Here is a 19,527-nt window from a genome sequence, read left to right on the forward strand (position 1 = left end):
AAATATTGCCCAATGTTTTTCCATTGTCCAGTAATGAACGAGATTAAACAAATACGGACGACTGAACAAGGAACGATTGGAAATTGATGAGTTAATATGCTTAAACAACGTTTGTCGCACGCCTATGCTGTTTCAAGGAAGCCGGTTGACAGCGGGCAGGCGTTGCTGGCCGCTGGAGGGCATCGATTCACGCAGCCGCCTCTGGTGATCCTTTAATGATGACCGATTGTCACTATGTCATGATACTATTAAATAAGCGTATCCAGATTTGTAGTGTTGAACGGGTTCCCCAAGGGATGATCGACATCCGAAGAGTGGCAATGTTAATGGAGGCGGAACTGTCGGTGGACGTGTAACGACACAAGAGCTTACGTAGTGTTTTTAACGACACTTTCACTGGGCTACACTTTGTTAGATGAGGGGGGTTTTGATTGACGCGATGCGTTAAGGTGGCTGAAAATAATAAACAAGTATTAAATTTACGACTTTCGTTTGTTGTTTGTGATTGCCGCGTGGTCCAAGAAATGACACTCACTATGCTGTCGCGTCAACAAACCGGCTGCAAAAGCATGAAAGAAAGAGGACAATAAGGAAATATATGAAGATAGCATTTTCAAAAACAACCGCTTCTAACCGTGGAAGCTTGAGAATTATAGATTGTTTTTCTCGTAGGACAGTCATGAAGTGCATGAGTTTGAAAGTGGGATGCTTTGACGGGATGCGCTTAATGGATAATGCACACGAATTCCCGGCTCCAGCTCGCCTAACCACAATCTCTTCCGATAAATTGGCTACTTTTTTTTCCCAAGAATGGCAGAGGGGAGAAACATCAGAACGAACGAAGTTAGTCAGTGCAGCAATTTAATACCCATGAAAAAGATAACATGGATTTTCAGTAGAAAGGAGAAAGCTAGCGTACGAGGTTAATATCCAGATGGCTATGCTGACACTATGCAAATCAATTGTGAAGTGCCTGGAGCAGATTGTTATCGCTGTGCTGTTGTACAACGTGAGTCAAGCTCATGTTCGCTAAGCTTTTACTCAGGATTTCATGCATTTTAGCTATAACAAGAGAGACAGGCGAGCATCGACGGCGTTGAACAGCAAGTGACGAGAGTAGCAGCGAGGTCCACGGCTACATGGCCATGATTTGTGCGCACCAAACAGCTCGCCACTTGAAATGCTACCGTGTTGAAACGAATAAACAGGTGTCGTGAAAAACATTCCGAATCATGAAAAACATGTGGAAATGTGTCTTGAAGGTTTATCATGAAAAAAATGTGATGATATTGGAGAGGAGAGCGCACAAAGTGCGTGCATTCTCAATATGAATACGTGGTCAATTGTCTTGCACCAAATGAATTGCTGTTCGATTTGGTAAAACGTGTGGAATTGGGAAGGAAATAACTAGTTACTGGTTGGATGCCTGTTTTCTTTCCCGATATTGCCACGTTCATCGAACGATACTGACGTGCATATTGCAGCATATATGATATGTGTATGCGTGCATGTGTACGTACGTGGACGTAACTGACGGAGAATATCCTCAAGTATGTGAATATGGATGTTTGACGAACGCAACGAATGTACGGCACAGCATTGTTGCGACTATCGAGGCATTACCGGTTTTCGCGAGGTTGCACGAAATAATTACGAGAGGTTCCGCGCACATGCATCATATAATGGACAGATTGTAACCGTGCGCTAAACATGCGGGGCATACGCGAGCGCGAGCAGACGGTGGATCCGCCCGCTTACTTAATCCTCAAAAGAAGGGAATGAGAAGAGGAGAAGTGGAGTTGGAGCGAGTCTGAACGGAGAACACACTCCCACAGTGAAGAAGGTTGCATTTGAGAGTCGTCCCTGTTTACTGCATATCGATTTACCCTGAAAGTCGACATGCAAAACGCGGCCCAGCCCCATGCAGGACGACACCGGGGGAGGGGCGGTCCCTCGTTTGACTCAACGGGCGGCCGCAAAATTTTTCGCACCGCTTTTATGCGTTTCCTATTGTAGTCTCTTATCGAGCTGTCATCGATTATAACCATGTCCTAACTATGATTTCAGCAGTGCTCTCCGTCTTCTTCTGCTGCTTCGCCTTCTATTCAAGGTCGACTGCAACGAAAATGAATCAACCTTAACGCCAACGCTTTAAAACGAAAGAAAAAAAAAACTAACCAAAATATGTGCACATGACACATGATTGGTATTCAAGACTTACTATGACTAATTGCAGGGTTATCTCTCGGAAGCTGGAGCGTCACTAGTTGACAAGAAGCTCGGTCTGAACATCGTACCGACCACCGCGATCGTGGAATTGGCAGCTCCGACGTTCTATTATGGACGTTTGGATCGAGCCAAGGCGAGAACGAAGGAACGCATTCAGTCAAGATATCCCGATCTTGGACGACGATTCCACAGAATCGGCCTTCCCCCAAAGGTCAGCGTGACAAATTGCCAGCTATCAGTAGGCGAACGAAAATTGATGCAAACGTTCTCGTTAGGGGCCCCCCGACTAATAATGGGTGATTGTTCGCAAAACATCGAGTTCCTCAGGCGTTCCTACAGTTGCTGCGGTTATCGTTCACACTCGCTCAAAAATACACACACACATACATACACACGTGTACACGCACACACACATATCGTTGTTGTTTAGTGGATGGTAGATACGTGGAGCGATGCGGCAATAGTTTTGTCATACCAATCAAAGTGTCGTAATAGATTTTAATGCCACTAGTTGTTCGCTTTACGCTATTGGAAACGTGAAAAACGTGAACGTCACAACCGTACACGATGAAGCATCCGAAGGGGTGAAGGGCATGCGTGTGTATGTGTGTGAGAGAGAGAGAGTAGGAGAAAAAAAAAACACGAACGAACGAACGAACGAACGAATGAACGAGCGACGGCCTCGAGACAGCCTTCACTGTCGAGGACACGAGCACAGAATGAGGAGTGGAGTGAAGGAAGGCGTTTGTGCGTGTACGTGTTTTGTTTAGTGAAGAATGAAAGTGAATATAACGAAAACAACGGGTATATGCTGAGGAGTCGATCTCGGTAAATGATCACTGTGATGTTCGATCAACGTTAAAAATTATCCGCTCCACATTTATGAGTGTACGGTATTCACATCACATAAACCTTTCAATTTTTGTATGACTGAACGCCATATGAGAAGTCCCTAACTACGTTTATCTTCACATCGTTGAGATAAAAATACGCGTTGACGTACAGAAGGGCCAAAATTCAGACGTACATTTTGCTATTGTGAAGAAACCTTATGGAACTGCGACGAAACTGACTCATCCGTACATTTCTCAGGAAATTTAATATGTTCGCGTGGGGTGTGCCGTCCAGATGGACTGTGAAGTCTTGAAGACGTATCGGCCATATGCTAACGAAAAAAAAAAGACAACTGGCGACATACTGCAAGAATTGCTGCAATTTCTTGACTGCTGTGACGGATATATATATATATATATATATATATATATGTAACAAAATCGAATTTTTTTCTTCCATTTTTCAGAAAGGCAGTTTTCAACTGTTCGTCACCGGTTACCAAGATGCATCACATTGGCTCCGTATCTGGGATAGTTATCCGGAGCAAGCACCACCGCCAGTAACTCAAAGGGAATTTCAATTGCTATTCGAAAAACTGGTAGTACTCGATTATGTGATTAGAAATACCGGTAAGTATCGGGTCAAAATCGATGAAAAGGTTGATTAGAACGTAAAATCGAATTAAAATCACTTAGATCGTGGGAACGATAACTGGCTGATCAAGTACGAACAAGCCGATGTGAGCGAAACTCCGATTGTGCCAAACGATCCGAATCCCACAAATGTAGCAGAAACACAGGTGATTTCTATCTGTGGAAGATAAATCGTAAATCTTCAGTCTTGTGAATGTACGAGACGTCAGATTTGTAAAGTTTTGTAAAATGTAAAGGATATAGGAAATTTTTGAAAATCATTGAAATGAAAATAGAATTTTTTTCAGCCACCTGATGAAGGCCAGTTGATCGACTTAGCGGAAGCAAATAGCCGAGCTTGTGGTCCAGAAGGTGAGAATTCCGCTCCATGTTCCTCATGTAGAATCGTAGTAGCCGTAGTCGTAGTTGTGTGCACGGATTCTGAGTAAGATTCCTCGGCCTCAACAGCGTCCTGAGGCTCAGACATCCTCCGCGGCGCAGGAGCAAGTGGTTCTGATCACGAATGACGGTTTGAATCAGTGCGGGCGCCAAGTGCCGGCTGCTGGCCACACCTTTTTATAGGACGCACTTTTTTATTTTATCTGTCACATGTGTTATGCGGTGAATAATCTAGTAGATTACTGACTGGTAAACAGTGCCGCCAACGGCATTCGGACATCTAGCACGCGCACTCACACATATACGGGCCCCTTATACGGTCATTATCATTTTTAAGGAAGTGCTCTGGTATCGTTATAGATTACAGCTCTTTTACGCTGCTGCAGCACAAAAATCACCTAATTTTTGGCAAATTTCCCCGCCTCCCATCTATAGTTGTGTGAAGGACCGATAATTATCAAGAAAACATCGTTCTTATCGCAATTTTGCACTGTGCATGGAGACTAAAATTTTTTTGTTTCTCCGGAAAATAAAAGTAAAGTTTAGAACTGGTTGATGAGCATCAACAACGATCTACTAGTGAGCCGGGTCCTGCTGAAGTGGAATGGGCTGATGTGACCGTACCAAAAGTGGGAATAGCTGCTATTGACAATGGTCTAGCGTTTCCATTCAAACATCCGGATGAATGGAGAGCATGTAAGTTTTCAATCATTGATCATTTACAATCCAGATGACAGTACATTCTGTAGTGGCTACTATTTGCTTATCTCTAATAGTGTGCAAAATAATAAGATCATGTAAATATAAACGTTTGCAACCGTGCGAAGCACGAATCGTTTGAATGTTTGTCATTTATAATTTACCTATGAACGAGAAAAAAAATGGATCGTTTTGGCCGTTGTCGCATCTTTCAAAAGAAAAAAACCCCCGTATTTGTTTACAATAATGAGTATCGAATTTCGTGCATTGCTTTTATAATTCGGGGCCAACAGTAGCCGAGAAAAACCCCAATTCGTACCGAAGAAGAACAAATGTACGCTCCTTATTTGTTTGCCCCGCGATCTTTTCTGTGTATGCGTGTGGCATTCGTCCTGTGTACGAAAAAAAAGCAGCACGTTCTATCGTAAACAACCTACAGATAGCGTTCCTTTCATTGTGCCGACCTTCTAGCTCGTTAGCCGATGAATTTGCATATATAAAGGATAGTGTGTTCATTGTGTGAGGAGGGAATTGACGAAAATGATTAATAAAAAAAGGAAGAAAATGATGTAGAGATGTACTGTTTTGTATGAAGAAGAACTAATAAAATGTTCAGGAAGGAACACTGACATTATATCCTAAAACTTTCTAATAAAACCAGCGCCATAATAGTGGAACAGAAAATTAAACCAATTAAAAAAAAACTGGATTTTCATTGAAAAAAAAACATGAAAATAGTCGGCAAAGTTTAGTTGTTTTGATGACGAACGGCTCTACTTTTGATACGTCCATCGCATTACCCTTTCATTGTGGAGGGGGTGAAAAAAAATTTCCTTGTTGTCCCCCTATAATAGGATCAATACCGGAAATGTTTTAAGCAGGAGTGCAAGAAAAACTTCACAATAGATAGAGTCTTTCTTAAAATGTTTTTCTTTTTCTCCTATGTTAAAACGATTTCTTTGTAAATTTCTGTGTGTGTGCGTGTGTGTGTTAGTTTTATTGTTACGTCAAGAATTCTACAGCAATTTCCATCGCTATCTCGGCCTTTGTTGATAGTTTTTATTGAGTTCCCCTATAATTGAATTCGACAGCAGTTACATACATATTAACAGAAATAGACAGCAATGGTCGTTGTTTTTGATTTATTTTTTATGGAAAGCAATTTTTATTTGAGTAAATCTCCACTGCTAGACACAAATTGTGTTAGAATTTTCACAATTAGAGTCTGCAAAAGTTTTAGTGGAGGGAAAAAAATTCGAATAACTTACTCAAAACTAGATTTATCAAACAAAACAAAAGATTTGTTGTTGAAATTGTCGGTAATAAATAATTGCCCATGTTAGTAGAAAGAACATCCAGTATTTATTGGGTGTTTTCCCTCATTCACATCTATAAACGCATATTTCTCTTCATAAAAGTCTTAGTCAAGAAAATTAGGAAGTGCGATTCATTTTTGAAAATGATGACTTTGCGTAAGGTACTGGAAACATTGTCCTTGACCTTCTCAGGAACTTTTGGAACATTATCTGTTCTTATTGAGTTGTTCCGAGTACGTTGATTACTATGAATTCTCTTCAAAATGTGAACAGTTACTCATCGTGAAATTTAATCTAAGAGTATAGCGAAACTGTGAAACTATAGCGAAACTAATGCTTCCGGATTCTATTAAGAACGTTTTCCATGTTTTGAACGATTCCAGACAAATGTTCTTCAGAGGTAGAGTTTATTTTTGCTGTTCCTACTGTAACATTGAGATTACGTTAGTGTAAAATTTCTCTACGCAGATGTACTTTCTTAAAGTGGAAAGAAAATCGTTTACTTCCCCCCCCGTTTGCCACTATACGAAACGATCGAAACACTTCCGTTCCCACTATAGCCGTTTTTATATCGTTTTCATATTGAATCAGAGATTTGATGAAATTCAAATAGAAGAGAAACTTTGACTGAACAATGAGAATAATTTTTTTTTCTAAATCGTTCCAGATATTTGGTTTATTATGAGGTTACTAAGGACTACATGCTAGTTTTGTACTTTTCTCTCGCAAAACTGAATCAATTTCCCAAAATTGACAACTCTACAAATATACTCTCCGCAATGTGTACTTTTGAGGCATGTGAGTACTTTTTGCAGGCGTTTTTTTTTCATTGGATTTTCACACAAAACTCTGCACGCCTGATATTAAACAGTGTGTGCACGTTTGTACTGAACGACTTCCTAGAGTTCCTAGTTTCTGCATCACTTCCAGTCTCGCTCCTGACAAACACAATTTATCCGATTGCGATGCAGAGTCCATAGAATTGAGCGAGCGAGGGCTTCCCCCGCCGATATTTTGCTGCAACGTATCGCACGCTAAAAGCAAGATCGAGTTTTCTTCATCGTTAACGCTCTTTTATGGGTACACGCAGGGAATGAAGTCATTTCAATCGCCTTAGGGAGTAAAGATCAAAAATTCTCATTCGTTCGTTTCTCATCGACTAATACGAGAACATTACGAATGCATATTCGGGAATCGTTCATTGTCCATGCAATAGGAACGTGTTCACGAATTCGTGAACGATCGAAATCCCCCCCCTCCCAGCCCGTAATAGTGTCAGGCGGGTACAACCTATTTTTATCCACATAACAATTTTTTTTCCACTGCAAATGTACGTGCAGAATAGAAACTCATTAGCTTCGAATGCCCTCATTCCAGAAAGACGCATCGATTCGTTTCTGCAGCCCACGCGCTCGTATTGTAAGGGGAAAAACATCGCACACATACATTGCACTGATACAAATGCTTAATCCCAGTAGGAATGCGAGATATTTGTACAGAAAATCGCCTCTTGAATGTAATATTTTCTTAATTTTTCTTGTTGAGTGATGAAAGTACTAAATAATTGATGAAAGATGTCACCGTATGATTGCAGACGACGATATGATACTTCCGTTTGTGTGCAAGGTTTGAGTTTTTGGTTGTTGGTAAACAGAGGTTTGCTTAGAACCTGAAAAATTTAAAAGAAAAAAATATCCTAGCATTTTTTTTTGTAGTACTGTGTAAAGTTCATGACGTGAACAGAATAGAATAATGGTTGCACGAAAACTATCTAAAAAGTGGTATTAGTGGAATTTCATTAAGAAAACAAGAAAAACCGGAGCGGAAATGATCGAACAGTGGATGGATGAATGAGGGTTTGGCTGAGATGTAGATGTAACTCGAGACGAAAGTGAAAACGTGTGGTTTGTTGTTGAGGTCGCTCGGCTCTACAACGGAGCACTCGGATATGCTGTCAAAAATTTACACTTTTTCGTGAGAAATCAACTACCGATTATGTGAAAAATTTCCTTTACTGGTAAACAAATTCAAATAGCTAGATTTGCGCAAAATAATAGCATTAATCAAACAGAGAGGTGTTGATTAATTGTCGTACATTTCCATGCGTTCACAATGCTCGTTATTGTTTTGATCGAATATTGTGGCTAAAATGAAAAAAAAAATTGCCAGAGAATGGATGTGGATGAGCACTCGCATCCCTCGTTATTTATCCTCGAATCGTGTATGAGATGAGATGCACTTTGAGAACATATCTAAGCATATCGGTATTTGCTTCGATTACTGTACTATACAGTGTATTATTACTGGAAGGTTTAGGCGCTACGCAAAACTCTATTTCATAGCATTAAAAAATACTAGGAGGTCTTAAGGATTGAGTTCATGAGGATGGGATTTTTTTTTCAACTTGAGGTATGTAAATTACAGATCCATTCGGTTGGTCACTTCTTCCAATGGCACAGAAACCGTTCAGCGATGAGACGATCGATGCGATACTTCCAAAGCTGGACGATACGAATTTTGTTCGTGAACTTGGTGAAGAATTGAAACAAGTATTTAAGGTGAGGAATGGCACGAATTTTCCTGTTCGGAGGGGGGAATCAATGTGACTGTAAAAGGTTTTATCCGGTTCCTCATTCGTATAAGTTATTTGGTAACAAATCGTTCCATTTTGAACATTGGTCTTGATCATAGTACAGAATTTGCAACGGTCGGTAAAGAAAAAAAAAACCAAATGGTTTAAAATTTTCTCCCGAGAAAAAAGAAACGTGGAAGCATCGAAGAATGACAGAGGAATAACGAGTGAATGTATTAATATTATATGAAAGGCGATTAGGCCCTAAGTTCCTACTCGTTTTACGGATTGAAAAAGAAGACGTGCATCGGCTTATGTTTCGTTTTTGTCGTCGTTCGACGTCGCAGCGCGTCGGAATCCACAAACACCGCGTATTAACTAAACGCTCACGTGTATCGACCGACCAAAGGGGGGGGGGGGTTGATGGCTGTGTCATCAACGTTTACGTTCCACTATTCCTTGATTCCTTGCGGAATGTTGATTGAGATGCTCCAAGTATGAAAAGTTTTTGGGGATTATTGCAACATTGGCAGTTTATCGTAGAGATAAGAAAATAAGAAGGATGAGATGCAATTTGAGACGCTTTACGGTGAGTGGCCAATACGGCACAACAACAAAACGAGCGACACATCCTGGTCCTCTTTCTCGAGGGGATACTCGAACGATTTTCTGCGACTGCGCTCTGTTATGAATCTGGTGACCTTTTCGAAGAATGTGCGCTTAAGATTTGTTGAAGATGTTTCGATCTGATATAGCCGATGCCGTGAAATAATCCACAATTGTCGTCAGATGTCGTTGTTTGACGTGGGTTTTCCCCGTTACGTTTGACATGTTCTTGCTTTGAAACGAGATAGAACGATGAATCGCTGACATGGTAGTAAATTATCTTCCTCCTCCCCATCTAATCGTCTCTCGGAACAAGCATTGAAAGACACCGAAAATTGCGGTATGATTACTTCCCAAGGACTCGTCCGCCAATCACCTATTTTTCCGGGAATTAAAATGAACATCTGTGAAATAGAGTCGGTTTTTTTTTCGCTTAGGCTTCAGCCGACTCTTCTTCCGCCGACTTTTGCGAGAAATGTCGATTGGCAGTTGGCAGCGAAAAATTCTTATGGCAGTAAATGGGAGTTTGATGGCCGAGTGCAGGGAAATGAGCTATTCAAAAGAGTTTGATGGGCAAGTGCACTAGAACGGATTATCTCGGGAGAAATATTCTTGGGAATATGAGCTATTTTGCGACTAATCCGACTACTATTTGTTGCCCAAGGAAATTCGATAAGAAGTGGATGTGAGGTGTTCGAGTTTTCACCGGAAACTATCTTAAAACGATTATACTGTTTTTTTTTTCCAGAAAGTCCCTCGGAATTTATACAATTTATGAAACGAGATATGAATTTAACGTTGGTAATTGTCGTATTAAGCGATTAATCCACGATTTTTGTAAGTGTTATCGACCAGGATTTCGGGCAATACGAACCGTGAAAACCCTAATTATTTATATCTCTCCAACACAGTTGTCATCTTACGTATTTTTCCACCGTACAACAAATTGAAGTAAAGATGTTGAACACGCAAAGTGCAATGACCTTAACGTGTTTAAGTACAGGAAAAACATTTTGTTTTTCTTAAAGAAAAAAAAAACGACAAGAAGGTCATTGGTCAGTTCAGTTACCGAAGAGCGCTGCTTTTTTTTTCTCGGCGATTGAGAGATGTGACCGAGAAAAGATGAATTTGACACAGAACGTTTTTTTTTCTACCTGCGTTGTCTTCTTCGTAATAACTTCGTCTTGAACACTTTATAACATTTTTCTGTTTTCTGGAATCATTCGTTGATTGAGCAACTATGTTTCTGCTGTGAATAGCAAAGATGTGATGTGAAAGAAGAAAGTAACAGGAGGTTTTTTCTCCCCCTCCATTGATTCGATTCCATACCGATGTTGCAGTTCTAAATTTATGACCTAACTAAGTACATCAAGGGCAAAGCAGGTTCATTGGAAAACAAAAGCGTTTGTGACGGGGGAATTTTCTGTTTAAATAAATAGGATTGACAGAAGGAGTAAAGTGCATGGAGGGCCCCATAAGGCAAACGAAGATGAGGAAAGATAAGAAAGTGCTATATAAAAACTACAATCGCATAACTCGAAGATGTGCGAAAGTTTATCGAACGATGTTTCATTTGTTTTTGCCTTCTATTTCAAGTCAACCTGGTGACTTGTTAGAGTTGTAATTTGAAACTGATAAGAAGTGAAAGAAATTACATCGTCCGTTAAAGATATATATATGAAAGTACAATTGATGGTCTCTTCTTTATGATTTTGTTACTCGTATTTTAGTTGAGAAGAAAATAATTTTCAAAAAAAAAAGAAGGAAAGATTTAAGGGAGTTAAACGATTAAGTAGATTATGTCTGGAAAAAAAAGCCGTGAAATCGCACTTATCACAAGAATTTGTTCTTTTGAATGTATTCAAGAATGGAAAGAATCACTTGCGAGAGAGAGAAAAAAAAAACGGTCGACATCATTGAAACGATTGTACGACGATGATTGCCATCCAATCGTTTCGCGCTAAGATCGAGATTTATGGCTGACTAAGCAAGGCTGTACAGTCAGGAACGTTGATGCTCGGCTGACTGGTCTGTAGACCGTGAAATAGGGAGGAAAGATCATATTTCACTTGTATGCACATAACATGTCGCTAAAATCAAACAAGGCCCATTTCTTCACTGTGAATAATTCCTTCAAAACACTGTCAGACTCGAATATTTCGCCTAGTATTCGGACCTTTGAACCCTTGACATAACCTGAATGAATTTCCTCAAAAACTTGTTCTAGTCACTTGCCCTCGAACGCAAACACACTTTCTACGAATTCGCTAAAGTTGGGAACTTTCAATAGTTTCTGCTGGCAAACATGTTTTTTTTTTCATACATCAGGGTCCCCCTGTAAAAGTGCATGCATGTGCAATGTGAACGACGTGCCTGTCAGAGTCTTAGACCACTCAGAAAAAGATTCGCTTACAATATTCTTGTTCAGCAAGGGATTATTGATGAGAAGAATGTTGAAGTCCTTGAAATGCTGACAGCATTTGGTGCAGTAATCTTCCACACTAATTAATCTAAATTTCTAAAGGTTTTTGTTCGATGAGAAGGGACATATTTTCGGGCGCAACTGGCGGATCCTAACGACGCAGCATCAGGAGTTTTGTTTTCGTGCTATCTGCAAGTGGAACACGAGAAGAGTCAAATCATCCTATAACACTACAACAATAAATTATCTTCTAAAAGAAGTTCTCGCTGACGCGCTCTTATTCTTCGCACCATCGGAAATGTCGATAAGCAATGTGAAGGAACGTAATTATTGTACACCGGGGGATTAACATCAGATCAAGGAAAAGAGGGGAAGGAATTACGAGAACATTAAAGTGGATGCACTATCAAGAAGCTTTAAATTCGTTGAACAAATAATTGTAAAGTACAGCATAAATGGTACGCAATGAAGCTGTGATAACGACTAGCTGACTAATCCATATCCAAATAGTATTGTCAAAGTTCGGAAGCTCACCACGTGTTTTCATATAAATGTCCGTTATACGGTCATAATTTCGTTCGCAACAATATGGAATTGGTGGATTCGATTTCACGAAGACCGTAGTAGGGAGAGGGGTGTGCATGGAATTAATTTGTTACGAATTTCGTAACATTTCTCCTGGATAATGCGTATAAATAATATGATTTTTATTAGGGAGGAACGTCAGAAATAAGTTATCGGATCGTTATTATACAATTGAGTAGTCAAATTTATTACTGTAGGCTGCTAAAATGTACTACGAAGCGCGAATCCTGGTACGAAGAACATTATTTACGGTTCTAGATACTAAATTGAGTTCATGTCCATCCATCAAAAAAGAAAAAACAATGTTGTTTGATGTTCACAGTTCAAACAGTGTTTTATTTGATAACCAAACATCAAATTCAAATCTCCGAGAAACGATCCTTTTTATTTCGAAAATGTTTTTTGAACAGTTTGTTGTAAAAAAAAACAAAAATAAGTTTGTGTAACATTATTTTTTAGAAAGATAAAGGATTTGACAAGAAGATGTTTGAACGTCAGCTGTCAGTTATGCGTGGTCAGATCTTCAATCTTCGAGAAGCTTTGCGAACAAAAAAATCACCATATCAATTGATATTGGTAAGAATATTTTTATCTACTTGTAATTAAGATAATGTCCATGTACGATTCTCTAAAAAAATGCTCACATATTGTAATTTTACGGTTCACCTTCAACGATAAGAGAAAATACTATTCAAAAAACGTATTCGAACACATATGGCTATATTGACTGTAGTGTAGTGTCATACAATAAAGTTCATTGTGTGATTTTATGGATTTCTACGTGAAGGGACGAATGTTTTTTTTTCCCCCGTGTTCATGTTTTGTTTCTCTCATCGTTTATGTGTTCCAGATGCCGGCTCAATACATGGTGGAAGTGAAACAAAAAAAACGAAGGCAACGTTTTCGTTCTGAAAATGACGAAAGGACAGACTATGAATGTAAGGGATGGATTTACCCATTTGATGGATTCGTTATAAGACCGCAATTTTTCATTACGTGAACAAAATCTCTCATTAAATCCCCAAAGAAAATCTTGCGATCGATAGAAAAAGAAGTCTTTTGAGTGCGCCCCACTTGTCATCGTGAATTGCTGCCCATCTCATGCTTCTTCATTCTGGTTAAGAGATGAGAATTTTAGAAAAACGTATGCGATTCAAATGAGTGTCGCGTCAGAACTCCCTCGTTATTGTGATTAGCGCACAACAAAACACGAATTTTCACTTTGCTAAGGGACTAGAACTTCCACTGAAATTCCTTCCTCAAAAGCAACGGGGATTCGGAAGAGAATCGAGTGAATTGTACGATGTTATGAGTTGAGTTATGAGGCGGATGAGGCTGTGCAGTTAATTGCAGTACATTGAAATAGGCGAATGTGAACGTGCAAGTAAGTGCTGGCCCGCATGTTGTCCTTGTTGCGACTATTCAATTCATAGAAGAAGTGACAGCATGAGAAAGTTACCCTCTGAGGGAGAAACGATCGAATATGAAAGTTAGGAGGTATTTGGGGAATTTGTGATGGACGAGCATTGAGAAACTTTTATAAAGAAAATGAGTACTTGTCAACTCATGAGAAATGTACATATGAGCCAAACCTTAATCCTATAATCCTAAGAGTACTTGAATAATATTTGTTGAAAGGATATTCTTGTTTAAAAAGTTGTATGTAATCATTTCATCGATCGCATTCTATAGAAGATTCGCGAATGTTTTCTGGCTTTAATCGTCATAGCATTTGCAAAGAATTTCATTGAAGAAACATCCCATCATACCAGAGCTTTTCTTTGATCATTGAACAGAAAAAAGAAAAACGGAGGCATTCCTGGAATAAAAGCTTACAAATATCCATTTCAATGAGCGATTAGTATAGTGTAGTGCATTATTTAAAGTGAGCAGTGTTATGCAAATGATTGTGATGAATACGCATGTTTTCAATGAATTCCGTGGAAAAAAAACGGTATCCTGCAGAAAATGAGGGAGTCGAAATGACAGAGGGCCCATAAATTTGTACAGAATTGAGTGAAGCAAATTTTCAGGGTTAGTTTATTAGCGAAATATAAATCTCTTTAGTTTTTATTTTCGATATCGAGTACAATACTTATTATACTAACTATACGCATTGTAGTAATAATTATTGTTATTATACTGGTGACCATGAATATATGTAGAATTATAATGTAAATTGTTTGGGAAACTATTTTCTCTTTAATCACGAAATTTTCCTTATTTTCTAAATATTTTCTAATAATTTTTTCTCATTTCGGCGTACAACATTAGTTGCACTAATTATAATTATTATAATAATTATTATTGTGATCACACGGAATATTTTTGATTATAGAATTATAATGTGAATTGTTTGGGATTTTTTTTGTTAAGCAGGAAATTTTCCTGATTTTCTAAATATTTTCTAATAAGTATTTTCTTCTTTTCAGCGGATGCCGCTCATTCAAACGCACCATCGTCTTCTGGTCAAGAACCACCAACACCAACTAATCAACGGTCCTGGCACGATGCATATCAGCAGAAAGTCCAAACAAGAAGTCCATTCTTTCGTTGGTGGTAGAACTACTTATATGTTGCTGCTATTCCATGCTTCTCACTTGCAAACTTACCAGCATATCACCACGTTCGCTAATGTTTACAAATTTTTTTTTAAATGCGCTTCCTTACACATTTTTTTCCTACATATATTACCGACTAGCAGCTTATTGTTAAATTTTAAAATCGCTTATAGTTAATGTTATTCCTCATGCTAATTCGTGTGAAGAATATGCTCAAATGTAGTCGATTCCTAATAATCAAATAGAGCTAAGGGATATTTTTTCCTCGTGGTTGATTATATGTGATCCTTTTTTACATGTGAGCTCCTCTTTCTCTTTCCTATTTTGTTTTATTCGGTATTTTCCTGTGTGTTTACCGGCTATTTTTACATTTAGATTTAGTGAATGAGGCAAATTATTCGCGAATACTTTCCTTAGAAACGCATTTAGTTTCATTCATCTAAAAAAAATATGGTTAGTTGTGCTTGAATTCGTGACTCACACGGACTCGGTGAGGCTTCAATATTCCAATATTGCAATTTGTTTTTTTTTCTATAACTGCGGGTTATCTGAGTTATTTATATGGTATTTGGTTCGATAACCTGTTGATTATATTTATTCATTTTTCATATATAGAAAGAAGAGGGCCACATTTAGCTTTTTAACGCTCGCTTTTTCTAACTATCCATTTAGTTTTTAATCGTTTTATTATCGGTTTCTAAAGCTTCATATGGTGAGAAGATGGTACCGGATGGATCGACCGCTAACATTTCTTGGACACATTTTCATCCCGTAATACCTTTACGCACTGATGTTATGATAATTTTTGCACTTTGTCATTAACCCGAGAAGTAAATAGTGCTGATCAGATTTCGTTTCACATACGTGGTAAATGGTTGCACCATTGTACATATAAAATCGTGGAACTGGAAACTGGGAAAGAACAAGCGAATCTGTCATCAGGACGGAATGTCGCTCTTAGTGAACCAAACGGGAGGGGCGCATCCTCCTTCCTCGTAATAGATTCTTCAGGAACGGAACGTTAATCTGGAAGAAGCTTTGTGTTCACCACAATACTTCTTGAAACTGGTTTAACGGTGATTAATGAACTGATCCTCACATCGATCCATCAATCTTCGTTAGTTCGTGTCGCGTTCATTGAGGTCATGCAATTAAAAGTTATGGGAAATGTGCATGACTGAATTCCGAGAATAGTTCTTCACCGCGAACCATCAAATTTCCAAGAAAAAGTTCTTCCTGCATTGTTTAAACCTTAATCATTTCTGAATGAATGTGAACAATAACTTGTCCTGTACTGTAACTGAGAGAGGAAAGAGGAGTGGGTGCATTTTGAACTGTTAAACTCCGTTCTCAGGTGATCCTGAGGTAATCGAGCGCTACTTGATTAATGTTCCCAAGTGTTTTTGTTCACAGCATCGAGATGATCTGGATTCATTACGAAGTCGAACGACATTTTAAAAGAAAAATCCAGGAAGGAAATTATTTATATGCAGAATGAATTCGTTCTTCTACGTATATACTTCTAAAAACCGATTTTACGCCTAGAGCGTCAGTTGCAATGCCTATTTCGCTTATTACCTGGAATATATCTTCATTGTAATGCCGAGAGTACTTTTTTTTTTTACTCGGATGGATCCATTTGTACGAAACTACGACTAACGGGAAAACGGGAAATGCCTGTTGTTTCGTTTTTCTAGTTGCACTTTTCCTGCTTTCCTTGGATCCGCTGGACTAAAGTTGCCGATGTTCTCAAGTTCGGCTTTTTACATGTGTCTCGGATTCTCGGATTACCAATGAAAACGAGAACTAACAGAAAGTCACGAAAATATTTTTACTGCAAAATAATTCAAATGCTTTGCAGTTTTTCCGTATAACATGATGTATTGGAGAAATAGCTTTAAAATACTTGGATGATTGCTTTTATGAGGGCCACCTGGGACTCGTCTGTGCCTACGCTGCCTCTTTTTTTCCACCACTCTCAGAAGCAGCACATGTCAGTTTTTTTTCTCATGGAGATTGATGTGAAAACCCATTCAGGCTAATGCGAAATGACAGCGAAGGGAGTGAATAAGCCTCATTTTAGATCTGGTCTACAATGCGGGGGAAATACGAATGGAATCTTGTAGCAGAACATATGACTTGAAAATGAGTCAAACCGAAAGAACGAGTACTGAAAAATGCTGGATTTACGTGGGTGTAAAGGTTTTTTTTCATTCGTCTCGTTAAGAATCAAGGAATGTGTAATCTTCCTACGTGGTCATTGTTATGTGTTTCTTATCGTTGTTTGTTTGTCATGCTTAACAATGTGCTGAGTCATTTCAACTGCCTTCTAGCTGCTGCTGCTGCTGCTGCTGCTGTACCTTAAACATCTTCATTCCCACTTTAAAGAAAGAAAAAAAAACGTTCAGATGGATGCGCTGTTGAGTCACAGTTTAATGGATTCGATTCTTCACCGACGGCGGAGAAACATTGTCATGGCACTACCAGGGATTTGTAACGAAAGTGCATTTCGAATTGTAAAACGTACACGAAGCTTTTGAAATTGGTAAACAGCTTAGTTTGAAAGTAGAAGACTATTTCGAAAATCACACAGTTCTATTACCGTATTTTAATGCATTAATATTGCAAAATTTAAGAATCTTCCCTTTTTTTCGCATCCATTTTAGCGATTCCATATTTTTCAAGGAAAGATATCAGCACATAATGATTGCAGTTTTTGAAAGAACAATCTCAAATGTCACCCACTTTCCACAAAATTGCAACCGAAACACGTCTGCACCAACTACACATCTTTTCATATCTGGATGTTGGTTAGGTTCCAATATAATGGAGCGAGTTAACGAGGGAGCACGCCTCTGTAGCATGTTATTTGCACAATTTAGGCTAATTTCAATATTAACCAAAACAATGACCTCCTCTTGACGTTTTTTTAGAGAAAATAAATTTATAATTTTATTCACAAAACGTGCTACCATATTATAAACACATTATTGATTAATTATTTTAAAATTTACCTACTATAAATGTTTTTGCAGTCCTCGTACGCCTTTTGAAAAAACTCATTTCTCAACAACTACTTAAAATTGCGAGTTAAATGGACATTCGTGGCCGAGAATACATCGGGCACTGATGAGCAACGCAGCCGTCAAGCTATTATCGGCCATCCATCCTAATGATTCTTGGAAGAATCTAATTAAAGACAAAGTTCGGATAAATTCCAAAGTTGGACTACTTGCAATTAGTTGGTAGAAATCGGGAGAATCGTCAACGAGCGCAACGGAAATAAAAAAAAAACTTTGCCCATAAATCCAGAATTCAGAGCAATCAGTTATTTTTAACAACCCGCCCAATTCTAAATTTCAAATTGATGAACACAATATCCAATAAATTTTGCATAAATGAAAAATGTTTCGATTGTGCATGCACATTGTCGGATATTCCATATGTAATAATATTGGAATGTGTCATTAGAAATTATTATTATTATCTTTATAAATTATTATTGGTAGCTATAATATTATTGGATGAGTTGTTGTTTGTATTCGAAGCCTCTGAGCCCTGATTACTGCAATTTTTGGATTTAAAGGGAGAGATTTCCGTTCACTTTATATTCTTTAAGAGTACAATCCCAATTTCTACCATCTATTAGAAAAAGTGCATCCAGAACTTCTCCGTACGTTCCTTTCAAGTGCAAATGCAAACGTAAAACACTAATTTTGTGGAGGATATCTGTTCGAATGAAATATTAATGGTTTCGTACAATCCGCTGAAGTGCGGTTTTCTATGAGGAGGATTCCGGTTCGTCTGACCCATCATGGAACCGGTGCATAAGCGAAACGAAACAATCGAGGTGGAAGATTGAAAGCGTCGCGATGCTCTCCGAAGACATTAGTTCTGGATTCATATAAGAACGCGAAAAGGAACCTAACAAGAACCATTTGACAAACTTATTTCTCAAAACGGAAACATGTTGGATTTGGGGTTCTACTACATCCAGAAAAGAGATCCATTAATTTGTAACATTTTTGGATAACTATACTTATCTATTTCTAGACATACATGAAGGCAATGAAGCTCCAATTTGTAGATTGACGTTTGGAAGCTATATTGAGTATATTATTATATATTATATTATATATAAGTAAATTATAAAGTTATATTAAGTATAAATATAAGTATATTTTACTAATATATAGTACAGTTTATTTTAGGTTCCTAACTAGATCGTATGCCGATGGTCTTCTCTGTGTTGAGGTTAGTGGAACCAGCAATTTCTTTTTTAAACACTATTCTCTCTCATAGGTAAAAATCCACTAAAATAACCAGTCTAAAATGAAGAAATGATTTTTCCTCCTGGGTTTTCATCCTAAATTAGGCTTAACCCTACAAAGGTAGACGCGGCATTCCTGGAACAGCTGAGTTGTACCCCTCTTCTCTATGAGTCCTCTACTGAAAAGTAGGAATTTTTTACCCAAATACGCTTATGATTATCAAGAGTTATCCAGAATAACCCAAAATTCTAAAAATATCGTAGTTTTTTTGTCCTGGAGAAACTTAAGACTCTTAACTCTGCTTGCTAAGAAAATACTTCAGTATACTATAATAATCTCTGTAAAACTTATCTAACATATCCGAGAATAAATCAAACGTCTTTTTAACATTATTAAAAATC

General features: G+C 38.3%; 1 protein-coding gene across 4 annotated transcripts; it reads left to right on the plus strand.

Annotated features, from left to right (window-relative positions):
* Positions 1 to 934: 934 nt before the first annotated feature.
* Positions 935 to 19,074, plus strand: RB195_026137 (uncharacterized protein; the record flags this gene model as incomplete). Of its 4 annotated transcripts, none has more annotated exons than XM_064214558.1 (13): positions 935 to 1,009; positions 2,237 to 2,440; positions 3,530 to 3,692; positions 3,759 to 3,862; positions 4,004 to 4,067; positions 4,641 to 4,790; positions 8,534 to 8,667; positions 12,754 to 12,870; positions 13,145 to 13,232; positions 14,727 to 14,846; positions 16,939 to 17,051; positions 17,264 to 17,357; positions 19,067 to 19,074. In XM_064214558.1, 13 exons carry the CDS (start codon positions 935 to 937, stop codon positions 19,072 to 19,074), a joined length of 1,434 nt encoding a protein of 477 aa, XP_064070438.1. The 4 variants fall into 4 exon arrangements, with proteins under 4 accessions (XP_064070438.1, XP_064070439.1, XP_064070440.1 ...); XM_064214559.1 differs by having other exon boundaries at positions 16,939 to 17,045; positions 17,189 to 17,357; XM_064214560.1 differs by having other exon boundaries at positions 16,939 to 17,045.
* Between the last annotated feature and the right edge of the window lie 453 nt (positions 19,075 to 19,527).

The sequence above is a fragment of the Necator americanus genome, chromosome X (genome assembly GCF_031761385.1).
Source record: "Necator americanus strain Aroian chromosome X, whole genome shotgun sequence".
Classification (NCBI taxonomy): Eukaryota; Metazoa; Nematoda; class Chromadorea; order Rhabditida; family Ancylostomatidae; genus Necator; species Necator americanus.